This window comes from Pogona vitticeps, chromosome 1, assembly GCF_051106095.1.
Source record: "Pogona vitticeps strain Pit_001003342236 chromosome 1, PviZW2.1, whole genome shotgun sequence".
Classification (NCBI taxonomy): domain Eukaryota; kingdom Metazoa; phylum Chordata; class Lepidosauria; order Squamata; family Agamidae; genus Pogona; species Pogona vitticeps.
The window spans coordinates 55,186,010-55,201,672 of NC_135783.1; the positions used below are offsets into that span (position 1 = coordinate 55,186,010).

General features: G+C 37.6%; 1 protein-coding gene and 1 long non-coding RNA gene across 22 annotated transcripts in view; one reads left to right on the forward strand and one right to left on the reverse strand.

The window, feature by feature from the left end:
- CEP170 (centrosomal protein 170) overlaps positions 1-15,663 on the forward strand; it is a 106,947-nt gene that overhangs the window by 87,503 nt on the left and 3,781 nt on the right. For 8 of the 21 annotated variants that reach the window (XM_020787555.3, XM_072993085.2, XM_020787605.3 and 5 more), the window contains 5 exons: positions 1,807-2,041; positions 5,452-5,629; positions 7,544-7,711; positions 8,834-8,922; positions 14,478-14,571. In XM_020787555.3, coding sequence (XP_020643214.3) covers positions 1,807-2,041; positions 5,452-5,629; positions 7,544-7,711; positions 8,834-8,922; positions 14,478-14,571 — 764 coding nt within the window. The remainder of the gene's footprint in view (positions 1-1,806; positions 2,042-5,451; positions 5,630-7,543; positions 7,712-8,833; positions 8,923-14,477; positions 14,572-15,663) is intronic. The other 13 variants (XM_078383098.1, XM_078383102.1, XM_078383104.1 and 10 more) reach the window with 5 other exon arrangements.
- Positions 25-15,455, reverse strand: LOC144585872 (uncharacterized). The gene is made up of 2 exons (XR_013540467.1): positions 15,339-15,455; positions 25-3,970 (listed from the first exon to the last, which is right to left on the reverse strand). It is a non-coding gene; the product is annotated as an uncharacterized LOC144585872 (long non-coding RNA).

Consider the following 15,663-nt stretch of genomic DNA (forward strand, 5'->3'; position numbering starts at 1 on the left):
TTTTGTTCACTCCTAAATACCTGGTTTTTATTTATATATGTTTTATTTTCAGTGCTAACATTTTACAATGCTGGGTTGCAGGAACAGTTCTACATGTATAAAACAATTTTTTAAAAAACCCAAACAGATTTTATCATTTTAAATACATAAAATACTTGGAATTGATGGTTGGAGCCCTTTGAGAACAAATCAGAATGTACTCCAGAACACAGCTGGGCCCAATTCATGCTATTTCTTTAGCTCTCAATTCTGTTTCTGCATGCTTTTAGAAATAGGTGCTTTTTCTGCTTATCGAACTGTTGATATGCTTTTTAATTAATGGTGAAAAAAATCAATCTTCTAAATATTTGACAGCAAAGCCGCTCTTATTGGTCTCTGCTCATAAAATCTGGTATTGAAATAATACATTTAGTCTTCAGCTGACTGGACTGTAATAAAGCTGTATTCTAACTTCACATGCTACTTCTATTTAGAGTTCATTGTATACATTCTCACTCAAAAATGATAGCTATCTTTACCCATTGTAAAATTGGGCATTTACATTTCTAACAAAATATGAACAAAATCCTGAATTATTTTATAGGTATCATCTGTGGTCTGACTAGCGTCAGCAGAAAGAATATCTTTTGAATACCAACTTTAAAAAAATAAGATAATATGATGTTCATACTACTAAGATACTATTCATACTACCATACTACCAAAGGCTTTTAAATAGTAAAGTGCACAGATGGGCTTTTAAAAAGTAAATTGTAGAGATCAGGTCTCTGGTGTGGAGGGACAGATTGGCTTTAAACCTTTTTGCACTAGTGATGTCCCAACTCACATTGGGGACCCAGTCCTTGCTCTTTATGATCACATTGAATGACAAGATTTTCCCAATAGAAATAGCACATCTGGAAGTCCTGCTCTACATTAGGACCACAGTAGGGACAACATGTGAAAGCTATTCTGTCCTCACACAAATGTCTCAGTCTGCATTGGGCTCACATTTCCAGTTTACTTCTGAAAAGCCAATCCTACAGTTGCTTGATTGCACAAAGAATATCTCATCTTGTTTGGCTCTACATCAGATATTAATTGTAGCCCAAGGTAACCAATCTCCAGAGACACATATAAAAGCATATATTGGTGCTTCACTTGTCAGATTATGAAGGCACAGATGTATTTTGAGTGGTTCTTATTGGTATTAGTGGATATCCTTCAACATACAAACAAAACCTCTTTGTGTAGTGGTCACTGAAAATGGAAATGTTGGTTCTTGAATTGACCTTTACTGTTCTTCCTAAAAATGTAACAAAGGGTCATGATTACAAGTCCAATCTGCTCTTATAATGGTTAGTGAATGCTACCTGATGTCTTAAGGATGAATTTCAAACAACACAATTTATTTTTCTCTACAAGTACTTTATTTCACTTATGGTAATTATGGTTCAAGTTATCTAATATATATTTAGACTTCTTTAACAATGGACAGAATTTGCAGAAAAAGTACAAGTTCATTATAGAGATGAAGGAAGATGAATTGGGCCCTGATATATAGCAGGCTAGCATCATTCCTGTCTTGTTAACTCAGCATTGTACAAAAGGTAGCCTTTTTTCACATTTTGAAAATTAGCCACCATTATTTAACAAACTTTTAGTAGCTTTCTTTTTTAAACTGTAGTCAGCAAACACTTTTTATGAGGTATTTTGGGTTTGGAATAAAGTCAATGTGATGTGCTGTTATGATGTTTCTAAAATAATAACTTTATTTCTTAAAATAGAAACAATAATAATTCTTTTTTAATAATTAAACTAATTTAGTAAATTCAAGATGGAGGCGCTTTCCTACTGATTATGCTTCCACCTCAGAAGATGAATTTGGATCAAACCGTAATTCTCCTAAACATGCCCGTCTACGTACTTCTCCAGCCCTGAAAACTACTCGATTGCAGAGCACTGGAACATCAGCGCAAACTAGCAATGTCTTCAAGCATAGGATAAAGGAACAGGAAGATTACATTCGTGATTGGACTGCTCATCGAGAAGAAATAGCAAGGTTGGCTTTCAAGGGATGAGTAGACAGTTGAAAATATCAGCACCTTACAAAGTCATAGGCTAGTAACAGAATGTGTGTGATACTGGGTTTATTTATAGACTATATTAAAACTGTGCAGTCGGCTGTGGAAGCATTCAGAGCTTTCTTTTATTAGCAGGGCAAGAACCTATTATAGTGTTCTTAAATACAGAATAGTTACATCTAGATGTCACATAAAAAATAGAAGCTGCATTATACTGGATCAGACCACAGGTTCATCTTCCCCAGGGTTTCAGACTCACACACCAGTGCAAATCTAAGGTTTTCACATTCATCCACTCCTCTGGGGTGCTATGATTAAGAGTTCAGAATCTTTTACTTCCACTTTCGATTAACTACACATTTTTGTTTTCTATAAACCTGTCAAACTGGTTAATCTTAACTGTGTTTTATTCTGAATCAACAAAATTCACACCATAGGTTGCAAAATGAGTTTATTTGGAAATATTCTGGCTCAGAAACAAGATTTGTATTCCAGATATGGAACAAAAATAAAAGAGATGGATTAAATTATTTTGCTGACCAGGGACGTGGTGGTGCTGCGGCTTAAACCACAGAAGCCTCTGTGCTGTAAGGTCAGAAGATCAGCAGTCGTAAGATTGAATCCACGTGACGGAGTGAGCTCCCGTCGTTTGTCCCAGCTCCTGCCAACCTAGCAGTTTGAAAGCATGTAAATGCAAGTAGATAAATAGGTACCACCACAGTGGGAAGGTAATGGCATTCCATGTCTAGTCGTGCTGGCCATGTGACTACGGAAACTGTCTACAGACAAATGCTAGCTCTACGGCTTGGAGACTAGGATGAGCACCATGCCCTAGAACTGGACACAACTGGACTAAATGTCAAGGGGAACCTTTACCTAGTGAGTAATTTCATAGTAACAGAAAGGTTGGCAAGTGTTGTGTTGGAAAATAGACTTTTCTCATTGAGATGAGGAGGACCCTTGATGTAGGGAATTCAGAACTCTTCTTGCTGATGATTTGGGTATAGCTTGCGACACAGTAGAGGTTCATAAGTTCTTTGTTCCATCATCACATCCAAGTGGCACAATGTGATTTTTACAATATATTATAGAATATAATAGACATATTACAGAATAGAATAGACACCTAGTTTATTCGTTGATTTTTATTTTATTTTATTTCATTTTTGCTTGAGGGAAATCTACTTCTTCACAAGGCCTCCATTAACCCATTTAAAAAAATCTGCATCCCAAAAGGTTTTTTTTAAGGAGCTGAAGTCCAAGGAGAAATGCTGTGCTTCAGAAGTGACATGGTGTCTTTCAAACAAAGCAGTTCCCACGCTGTTATCAGCTCTGAAAACAACAACAACAAAAACCACAGTAGATTCCTTTGTTGAATGTCATGTTGTTGAAGCATTATAGTGTTTATGTTCATAGCCCTCCTTTCTTTCCAGGAGCTCAAGTTAGTGTAGGTATCAAAATATCTCCCTGGAGGAGGTTAAGCTCGAAGATGATAACATGCCCAAGAGCACCAAGTAAGCTTCAGTTTTCAGTAGCTATAGGAACCTAGTCTGTCTAAATCCAGCTGGAGATTTTCCCCCTGTGGAGGGCCTTGATTCACAGTAGAAGTCAACCAGGGATTAAAGCCTATCAGTGGAGTAAGAAGCAACAGCGGGCAGAGTCAGTCCTCTTTGTCTTTTTGGCACCACCTTTTCCTTTTGTTAGGGCACCAGGGCTTTTCTTACTCTCTCCCCTGCCACACATGCAAACCATTTCCTTCGCAAGCACTGAGAGCTTGAATGGATTGACACACAGTTACAGGAACATGGCTCTTCAGTTGTATCACTACCAAGATGCTTGCTTGTTGCTCGCCCCTGCACTCGTATGTCTCTGCACCTTTGTCTTGACCCAACAGCATGCAGTTTGTGCTATCAAGAAAGGCATCAAAAGTCAGAGGAGATGTGGTCATGGGCTTGCTTTAACCATTATATCACACTGATTATGAGAAATGGCACTTGATATTGTTTTTGAGTCCAAATGGAAAAACAAGAATAAAATTTAGTATTAAAATTAATTTAAGAATTCAGATATGTCAGGTGAAATAATACAGTTACATGTTTTGGACTCTCTAAGGTAGTGTATGGTGGGTAATTCTGCTCTGTTATAAAAACACTACAAAACTAGTTCACATTCATAATTAGAAATGTTATAATAACCATTTATATTAAAACATAATAGGTTGGCTCCAAAGGGATACTTTTATAATCATAAAGCATATCTTATCACACAAACGTGGTCTACCTGCAACCTTCGGCCCGTCACATACCACACCATGCAGTCTCAGGACAGGCTTTTAGTGTGATGAAAGAAGGCAGAAAGGAATGCAGCTTATTGTTGGTCTACCATTCAGTCATATCTATAAAATAACTTGAGCTAACATTGTGTAAAATATCAAAATATTCATCTTCTGATCCTGGATATCCAAAATTGTTTGTACAGAATAACTTATAAAAACAATGGATATATCTACAGAAGGATATCTGTAGGATTTTCATCTTTTTTTCCTCCTAAAACTATAGTGTATAGATCCTAAATAAACAGTAAGGAGGCATATACTTTTTACTCTCTATAAATAAATCTGAGAAGGATGAAATGATTTGCAGGAGGGAAGCAATCTACCAATAGCAATCATTCATGGAAGCTAGCAAATATACTCTGGACAATCAAAACAGAAGGAAGACCTTGGGAATTGTAGGCTATACCACAGAAATAATGTAATGGTATATATGTGTGAATTTATATTTCTTGGTTTCTCTCCTATTAGCCCCAGGTTCTAACAGAACAGCTTCCATCAGTGAATTAGCAGGCAGTGTTATCCTCTTCTGTCCTGTTACTCCCCATACCCTCTAAAAATGTGTTCCAGATTATTGTGAGACTTTTAGGGCAAATTGAAGGGCTTCAGAGAAAATAGGAGGAGAGAGGAATGAAATGTTGCTTGAACATCAATATGCTTGCAAAACACTGGATTTCACCCTTTCTTTTTACTGGAAGTAGAATGTATTATATAATTAAATCCTCAGTTAACTACAAGGTTAGAAAACATTATGTTAGCCCATGGTTGAAATCATGTAACGACATTTTTGTATGATAAAAGATGCAACAATGAATTTCAAGCATTAAAAATATGGAGAGAACGAGAGAGATTTATACACTTACAGCAGAAAAATGAGAGAGTCATTTAGCTGAGATATTGCCTACTACTGTTCTTTTATCTATCAGAGCTACAAGAAGGCAGTTTCAGTGATCCTTAGTTTAAAATCCTGGAAATTGTAGTGTATTCCAGATTGTAAAGAACCATAATCTAGACTTTGAGCTTGATCACCTGTAATGCTGTATTAATCATTAACAGGATCAGTCAGGACCTGGCTCTCATCGCAAGGGAAATCAATGATGTAGCAGGAGAGATAGATTCGGTGACTTCATCAGGCACTGCTCCTAGTACCACAGTAAGCACTGCTGCCACCACCCCTGGCTCTGCCATAGACACTAGAGAAGAGGTAGGAGATCTTCATGGAGAAATGCATAAGGTTCTTCCTTTTCTTTATTTCTTTTGCTTTATCCTTTTGGCATTGTTTTTATTTATTTTTACTTCTATGTGCATGAACACATTTTTTCTTTCCTTTTAAGGTTAGGTTATCTACTACTATCAAACACTGATCAAAATCCAGTAGTAAGTCATAACTAGAGTAGGCCTATTGGTGTGGATCTTGTGAATCAATTCCTTTGTAAGTTTCATTGATTCAGTGAGCCTGCTGTAGTTATTACTGGATTGCAGCCATTCATTCTCATATGTAAGGAATATGTTTTTACTATGATCAATATAAGAAGGCAATACAATTAACATGATATAATTTTAAATAGCAGTTAGAACATAAGATCCTTTGTTTTTTTAAAAAATTCTCATATCCTCAGATGCAACTGAGTAATATCTCTAAGTGCTTAAAGAAAAAGAAATATATGTTTATATCCCGTGCTATAAAATATTTATGTGTTAGATAATGCACTGTGCATTTTAGTGGTCTTAGATTTTCCTGGACTTATTTTTACTTCTGAATAATCTAATAATCTAATAATCTTCTGATAATCTAACATTCTAAGCTAAATTCCTTTATTCATTATAAACAATCTAAATTAGCACAGCTTCATGCTGCAGTTGAAGTTTTGGCTTCGTGTGATGTGCTGTTTTTGTATGTGAATTTGCTTGTTCATGTCACTATTGCAAACTCTAGTAAATGCACTTAAAATTACATAAAATCAATTCCCTTCAAGTTATGTTGCTGTTTGTCTTGTTCTTAATTCTTTGTTTAGTTTTCAGGGTTGGCAGTTTTCTTAGAAAAAGTAGTTTCAGGAGTAGGCCAATAGTAAACACCTCTTTTCTTTTAACAAATTGGAAACACTACACTGATAAAATTTGATAATAGTTGTTTTGCAGTGAGGATGGTCAGTTATGCCTGTCTGTTGCAACGACTATCAATCTTGTGATGCTTTGAAGACTAACAGATACTATTTCATCAGTTGCGCCCTCTTCAGTCCTTTATCTGTTGAGTTTGTCTGCACAATTTTAAACCAGTAACAACGAAGTAGAATAAATTCTAGATTTGTAACCTCATATGAAACATTCAGAAATAGAGTTCCAGCACTGAAACAAAGATCTGAGAAGGAAAATTTGTGCTGTGGTTCTGCATTACTAGGCATTAACATTTTCAAGTAAACAACAATTTGTCCCAAAGTAACAGATGCTAGCCTCCAGAATGTAACTTTTGAAATACAGATTTTAGTATTTCGTTCTGACTTTCATTACTATAAATAGTGATTTTGTTGTTTTTCAGGAAATGGTTGAGAGACAGCCATGATTTTATCTAGCAAACACACACAGACACAGACACACACATACACACACACACCCCACCAACTATTCTATGCCAAAATATGCCAACCCTGAATATTCACTCTTTGTTGTGTTGTCCCTGTTGATTTATTTTAAATTCTCAAGCATAAGACTTGGTTAATAGTGTTTGTTGTGTGATTTTTACTCTGTTCATGTTGGTTTCTTTTTATTGTTCCCTACTCACGCTACTAAGCCTCTGGTAATGTAAATATGCATTTTCTCTGAGTTAGATAATGTTGTAATACCTCTTTACTACATAAATGTGAGTACCACCCTCTTCTGTGCAGCAGTAACAGAAACTAGAATGCATCACCATTATGTGACACTCTTCTTCTTTTGGTCAATATCAAATTGTGGAGCTTCTTAACTAAAATAGTGTTTTGGGCAGAATTTACTAAATTATTTTGTTGTATAATATATAGTGGCATATGTCAGTCATTTTATGCTTTCATAGAGGGAACATTGGAGGTAAGGGACTCATAGCAGTTCTGTAGTTTCTTTCCTTTTGTCACTAATTTTGTCTGTATGGGTGTAAATTTATATATATTCTCAGTTAGTTGACCGTGTATTTGATGAAAGTCTAAACTTCAGGAAGATTCCTCCAGTAGTGAACGCTAAAACCCCAGATGGGAACTCTCGGCCTAATGAACCCAAGCCACAGTCAACAGATGTTCCTGAACCCCCCACAATTACACGTCGTCGAACCTGGAGTAGGGATGAAGTAAGTGTCTACTGTGCTTTAAATTCACACAGACAAATGGATAATCCAAAGTTTCAATCAGTTGCCTCTTTTTGACTTTCAGTACCAGGTCATTTAGGTGTGAACTGTCTCTTCCACAGTTAGGAGTATGGTTTCATTCTGGATTCTGCATTGTTATTATTAATCCTATAGGCAGCTTTTAGTGTGTTAGAGGTGGATTCTGGCTTAATAAAGCAGAGGCCATGAGCCCCAGAAAAAATTGGAACTCTAGGGTAATCCTGTGGTAAATGAAAAAAGGCTAAAGGGAAGAAGCAGCATACAAGACTGAAGTCGTTCTAGGAAGGTTACATGCAAATGTATGTTTGACAATTATTTATTTCTGTATCACATTAAAATTTGTCTTTTGGCCAGTGAGCTCAATGTGGTGAATATGGTTCTTCGCCACCCCACTTTATCCTCTAAACAACTTTGTTGTGAAGGAGCTCAGTTTTTTCCTTTTCACAAGGTTGACCTGCTAAATTATAATAATCATAATTACATAATTATATTATAATGTTCATTTTAACAGTATATATATATATATAGCATCTAGATTTTTGGGATGCCTCCAGTTTTACACAGAGGGCTGAGATACTATTTTTAACATAAAAGTGCATTCATAAAATAAATACATGCATTTAATTCAGACTGGCCATAGTCAAACTGATAAGCTGCATCACTGTTTTAATCATAAAATAGTAATGTTGTTACCAGATATTTGGCTATAGTCAGGTTGTAGTATTTTCTTCTTTTTTTATGAATATACTTTCAGAGTGTGCCAGGGCTTTCAAAAACTACCTTTACAGCTCAGGGTCGTTTTCTTAATTTTGATGTACTTATGTGTCAAAGAGATCAGCATTAGAGATGAGGGTATTCGTATTTGTATACAAATATAAATACCCCCGCACAGGTAAACAGTCCATCGCCAGGGGTCCAGACACTCATTATGTCCACCTGTGCAGGGATATTCATATACAAATATCCCCATCTCTAATCAACATAATTCGGAGTTTTAGCTAAAGCCACAAAGTTCACTCTTTTTTTCAGAAAATAATCTAGAAACTATTTTGATTCAGTAAAAATTATCTCCTTGAAATATTTCAGGTTATGGGAGATACCTTGCTGTTGTCCTCAGTTTTCCAGTTTTCCCGGAAGATTAGACAATCTATAGATAAAACAGCCGGTAAAATCAGGTAACCTGTGCTCATTGTCAATACAGTACCCTGGCAAAGAAACGTTATTAAAAGGTTGAGGTGTAATTTGCAGCTCATATCAACTAAGAATGCATAGAGCAAGAGTCTGCTGTATTTTTCAAATTTAAGAGGTAAAATATAATTTTCTATTAATTTCTTAAATCAAACTTAAAATGGATTAAAATGCACCAGTAGTTAGGAAACAAGAGAGTCTGAAGGAAGGAATTTAGGTTTCTCTGCTAACACCTTCATTTTAATTAAACCTGTCACTTGGCAGTGTGACATAAATAACTTGTGTGGCTGGAAATAACAGCAGCACATTGCTCAAATTGTTGAATAGTATTTATCTTAATCCCCAACCTGATTCCTTTGGAAATATGAAGATAACATGTCTCCTGAGCTAATATGCAATAATGCTTTATTTCTTTCTTCATGAACAAATAAAGTAATTCTCTCTGTCCCCTCACCCAACCCCCTCAGCTTTTTCATTGCAGCCTCTCTCTACATTTTAGCATTAATGTTTGCTAGTTCTTCTGGTCATATTGCTTGGTTCCATTGTCATACTGCTCTAACATTAGGACATTTTCCCTGATATTTAACTGAAATATGGCTTCCAATAACTTGAGATCATTATTACATGTCCTGCATTTTGAGATGATTGAACATGACAACCTTTCAAGTATTTGAAAAGTGATATTCTGTCTCCCCTCGTCTTCTTTTTTCAAGATTAAAAATACCCAATTCTTTCAGTCTTTCCTTATAGGCTTAATTTCCAGTTGTCTGATCCTCTTTGTTGTCCTCCTCTGAACTTGTTCCATTTTGCATCCTTATTGCATTTTGCGTACTGTGACTATAGATGTCCAGAAAGAGAGGGGAATTAGTACTTCACAGGATTTGGAGACTATATTTCTGTTCATGAAGCCTAAAACAGCATTTGCCTTGTTTGTGGCAACATTCCACTGTTCACTCATATTCAGCTTGTGATCTATAATAATTTCAAAATCCTTCTCACATGTAATATTACTGAGCCAAGTAACCCCCATCTTGTAACTATGCATTTGGCCCCCCACAAGTGTAGGACTTTGCACTTATCCCTGTTAAATTTCTTTCTGTTGTTTTAAGTCCAGTATGCAAGCCTGTTAAGAGCTTATTGAATTTTGTTTGTCTTCCAGAATATTAACCATTCCACCCAATTGTTTTATAATCAGTAAATTTGATAAGCATTTTCTGCACCACATCATTAATAAAAAATATTGCACTAGGCCCAGGACTGAGACTTATGGTACCCTACTTGTCACCTCCTCTTAGTTTGAGGAGGACCCATTGATAAGCAATCTCCGAGTACAGTTCTGTAACAAACTGTGTATTCACCTGATAGTTGTTCTATCCAGTCCACATCTAGTTAGCTTGCTAATCAGAACATCACGGGGTGCTTTGTTAAAAGCTTTGCTGAAGTCAAGATATATTACATTTACACTATTCTCACCGTCCACCAGAGAGGTTACTCAATGAGACAATGCAATAAGATTAGTCTGGCAGAATTTGTTCTTAAGAAATCTGTGGTGGCTTCTAGTTATTACTGCATTGCGTTCAATGTGCTTGCAGAGTGACCACTTTCTAATCTGTTTTCCCTGGGATTGATATCAGGGTGACTGGTCTATAGTTATAGCTTCCTCTTTTTTGCCCTTATTAAAGATATGGACATTATCCCCCCTCCAGTCATCTAGCACATCACCCATCCTCCGTGGTTTCAAGAAATAATAGATAGTGGTACTGAAAGTTCTTCAGTCAGTTCCTTCATTATTATTGGATGCAGTTCATTGGATCCTGGATATTTTCAAGGGTATTCCTTGAATGCTTCTTCATCAGTCTCAAGCTGCAATCCTGCCCCCTCCACTTTTATTTCACATTTGCCTGAAGAGTAATAGACGGACTGTCTTTTGGGAAAATACTGAGCTAAAGTAGGAATTGAGCACATCTGCATTTTCTTTGTCATCTGTTGCCATTTTTCCATCCTCATTGAGTAGTTTAGTGGAGCCACTATTTCTTTTCTCTGTCTTTTGCTACAAATGTATCAGAATAATGCTTTTTATTGCTTTTAGCAACAAATTCTCTTGCTAACTTCAGCTCATTCTCAGCTTTTAATCTATCTATTTATTTTATCCATTCGACTTGTATGCTGCCTGCACTCTGCAAGAGTCTCTGGGCAGTTTTAGCCTTTTTGCCTTCCTAATATCATCCCTGGAATTCTTTGCTACCCGTTTGTACACTTCCTTTGTGGCCTGGCCTTCCTTCCAGATGGAGCCAGATAATCTGTCTTATCCAGGAACTTCTGAAGCTGAGAACCATTTCACTCCAACATCTAGCCCAATAATGACATATTGGAGACTACATTATAATTATTCAATGCAGTTGGATCCAAGGAGGGCTTTTTAAATAGCAATCTCACTATTTTGTCCTTTAGACATGCTGGAAACCTACCTTGCTGCAAGGAAGCATTTGCCACCCCTTTTACCCACTCACCCACTTCTTGAGCCAGCAAGAACAAGGATACATATGGTGGCCTTCATCATTCCAAAGATGCTGTCCATATCCTCAGGCTACACAGATTGAAACCTGTCCATTAAAACAGGACAAGTTGGGAACAACGTTACTTTCACATGACCTGTGTCAGCTACAGCATCCAAGTCAGAACAGATGTGAGCAACCTTGTCTGCAGGTTGTCATGCCAACCAATCACAGTGGGCTCTCAAGTGATTAGCATCTTGTTCTTGAGGAAAACCACCTAATAAGCCCTTAACCACTCAAAATAGGTCTACTGGATAGTTCTGTGCAGATGCGGGAATGCTTAAGAGCAGTTTCTCAATTCCAAAGCTCAACAGGGGCTTTGACAGGATCACCTGACAAGGTGACAGGAAACTCTGCAAGGGCCACCAAGAAACCTTTTGATCTATCAGTTTCCTGGGGCATACTATCCTAATCAACTTCCCACCCCATGCAGGGTCTGAGGTTCAGGGAGGCCAGACTCCAGCAGGTACAAATTTGTCTATGACAATGGACTATATAGACAATCGGCAATGGAATTACAGAAAGTTTCTGCACAGTCCTCACTTGCTCAGCATAGAAAATTAGGACCAGAGTGTGCTCTGCTACATGACTGAGTCAAGATATCATTTGGGGCAGTTCTGTAGCTGACATGAAATTCTTGAAATCCTAAGACACGGCTCACAAGGACAAGAAGCCAAAGGGACTCCAGCATCACCTCCAACTTGGATAGCTCAGGAAGGGAAACTGTTGATAAGTATACCAACAGAATCCCTGTTCTGTACTGGTCATCCACTTTCAGGTCACACACTTACAACCCAGCAAAGAGTGGGGCACATGGCACATGAGAAGGAGACTGGAATCACCGTAGACTATTGCAGCTCCACCTCCCCCCCCCCAAAAATATATAGATTGCTAATGCACAGTGAACATAAGTAGACAGCTGAGAATGATTGTGTCCTCCAGATTCATTCCACCAGGCATTTGTAATAGAGACTAGATCAGCATGTTCATCCAGGATTAGGTCCTGAATAGTTGATGCATTTTCTTTCACCAATCTGGCACTCCGCAGCAGCACTTTCAACCCAAGGCTTGACAGAGGACAGGAAGCTCGATGGCCTCAACAGAAAAATCTATTATTCCCTTGCTGTGTTCTCCCTTATGGTTGCCAATTATCAGACGTTTATGGGGGCTCATTAGTAGTTCCTTTGAGAGCAGTACATCCTTGACAAATTTCCAGATGATGACCAGAGATAGCCTTCATCTTCTACACAGAGGCCCACCATCTCGGTATCCAGCAAATTACTACTGCATGCTGTCTAGCCAGCTGCAAAGCCAAAGCCCAGGCAACAGCCATTCATTGAGGAAACATGTGCAGCTATGCTCTTTTAGACCTGTATTCAGAGGTGAGTCCTACAGTGGAGGAGTTACCATTTGACAAACTCAGCCTCTTTCACAAAGAGATGGATAACAGGCTGGATCTTTACCTGCCTGCCTGGGCAGCTATTGCATCAGAATGTTAGACCCTCCACATCACCACAAAGAGGTGCTTTATCCATTTCACATCAGCCCTGCATACAGGGTTGTCCCTCCTTCCCCTATCTTGTGCAAATTCTTTCCCTCCTTTTCAAGGGTGCAGTAGAACCAAACTCCACTCAAGCCTTTACACAAAGTTTCTTCTCCAAATGCTTTGCTATCCCCAAGCAAGATATCCACTCCATCCTTAACTTTTGAGCCCTCAATGCCTACATTGTCAGTGCTGCACTATCACCTTGACAGCCATTTTGTCCCTTCTCCACCAAGGGGAATGGTTTGCCACTGAGGAACTGTGTATTTCCACATATCTATCCATTCAGATTACCATTGTTTCCTTTCTTCCACCTTCAAAGCCACCAGTTACCAATTTCTCATCCTTTCCTTCAGCCTGGCCATCACCCCCAGCATGTTCACAGCAGCAGTAGCTGCTCACCCTGGGCATCCATGTCTATCTGTACATCAATTGCTGGTTTATCATTGCACTCTCAAAGGACTACCTTCATGTTTCCCTGCACAGAACAACCAGCCTTCTCACTTCTGTAGACCTCCACATAAATGCAGAAAAGTCCCACTTCCTTTCCCCTAGACACTTACAGTTTTTAAGTTCTGTCCTGCATTCCCTCTTGGAAAGAGCCTTTGTCTCAGAGGACAGGATGCACACCTTTTCCAGATGGTCACCTTGGTAGCTTCCGCCTGTTATCCCACCCCTGCTCTTCTCCAAATATTTCTGTCTCATGGCAGCATCTACTAACATTCTTCTGTAGCCAAACAGCATATGCATCCCATTCAAAACTGTTTCTTCTCCCAGTTTAACCACTTCAAGGTAATCCTAACTATAGGACAAAATTTATGAGGATGATATATGAGGTGTTGGAATGTAAAAAATATAAACACTGATCATTAGATTAAGAGTTGCTGTTAACAAATGGTAGTTGGGTGGTAATACAGACAATAGTGATAGCCTGAAGATACTTCTCATTTTGTCTTTTAACAGCTAAACTCTAGACAAGATGTCATGTACCAGTGTAGGTAGAAGACACAATTAAAAAAATAATAGAAATAATCTAGTGCTACTACTCATATATTGTTTTAGTCCTGTCAAGGTTTGAAATGCTCTTTCACCTTGCCAATTTTTCCTGCCTCCAGTACTCAAAGAATATGGAACATCACAGCTTTTATAGTAAGGCTCACTGCAAAGTGCAAATATTAAATATTTAGATCTGTCTACAGAAACTGTGATAAGGTGTGTATGTGAGGGGGGCATTTGGCTAAGCAACAGGGTTTCTGCTGATCTTTATTGTTTGCAAGAAAAATTAAGACTAGTTTGTACTTCCACATAAAACTGAAAATACCATTCTGTTTTTTTAAACAGACATTAGAGTTTTTCAAACAGCTGGCCCGGTTTTATTTTCATTGATTCATACAAGTGTAATATGATAATGGTCACATCATTCTGTTTTGTTCCTTGACTACAGAATATTATTTAAGGACAAAGACCGAAACTGGGAAGACATTGAAAAGAAATTGAGAATTGAGAGTGAAATCCCAATTGTGAAAACATCAAGTATGGTATGATAATATAATAATATTCACCCTTATTAGGTAGGATGAAAAGGGGGGGACTTATTTCTTTTTCAAAACTTAAAGGAAATAGATTTTTGATGTTTATAATTAAGAATTTCTTCACATTAAAAGCTGTTTCTTACAGGAGAAAAAAGAAACGTAACCTCATCATGGCTAAGATCCTGTTAATTAAAGTTTTGAGCCCAAGACTCATCTGCAACTCATCCTTAGTCAGTCTGATTGCACACAAGTCAGGCAACCCCTAGGATTGAAGCAGGAACTCCTTAAATACCAGCAGTGGCAGAAACAGGAACACTTTAATTACCATATTCTCCCCCTGCCAGTATACCTTTACAGAGGCATAATTTGCTTAACAGGCATTTCACCTATGAAATGTTGTTATTTCTCAAAAGTGTGTACAGACTGCCTCTCGTCGTTACAGACAGAAAAACAGTTTATAAAGTAAAAGCAATATAATAAAAACAACATGTTCAAGAATATATCCAGAACTTAGTAAAACCAATATTAAAGACCACTATTTCTGGATGCCTGTGTGAATATGTATTGTTAACAAAATAGCACAACACTTAGACCAGAGGATCCCATCTTTATCTCTAATAGAAGGTAATTTATTACCACAGTAGATTAACACCACAGCGGAGAAACCCTCATTTAAGTGCCATAGGTTTTTCTCTGGTAAACATAGTATCATTATAAGTGCCTCCAAAGGAACCTTGGTGAATGGGTTGATATGTTCAGGAGAAAGTACTTACCATAATTTTAGATACTAAACAGATTTAGTTGCATATATATCCTTGGGAATTACTGACTTCCACAGCCTTTTTGGTTTGAAATAAACTTTCAAGGTAGAACTGGCAGGTTTGTGTCTGTTCTGGTTTAAAGTTTATTTGAGGGATGACTGTGACAGCAAGAGTCAACAATACAAGGGTCAGTTCACTCATGACATGAAAGATCCATGATCAGTAACCCTGATTCTCTCCAGATGTTTTGTACTACAACTTCCGTAGGAGCCAGGAAACATGGCCAATATGCAGCGGTGGTCATAGTTGTAATCCAGAAAATTAGAAGGGCAGTTAA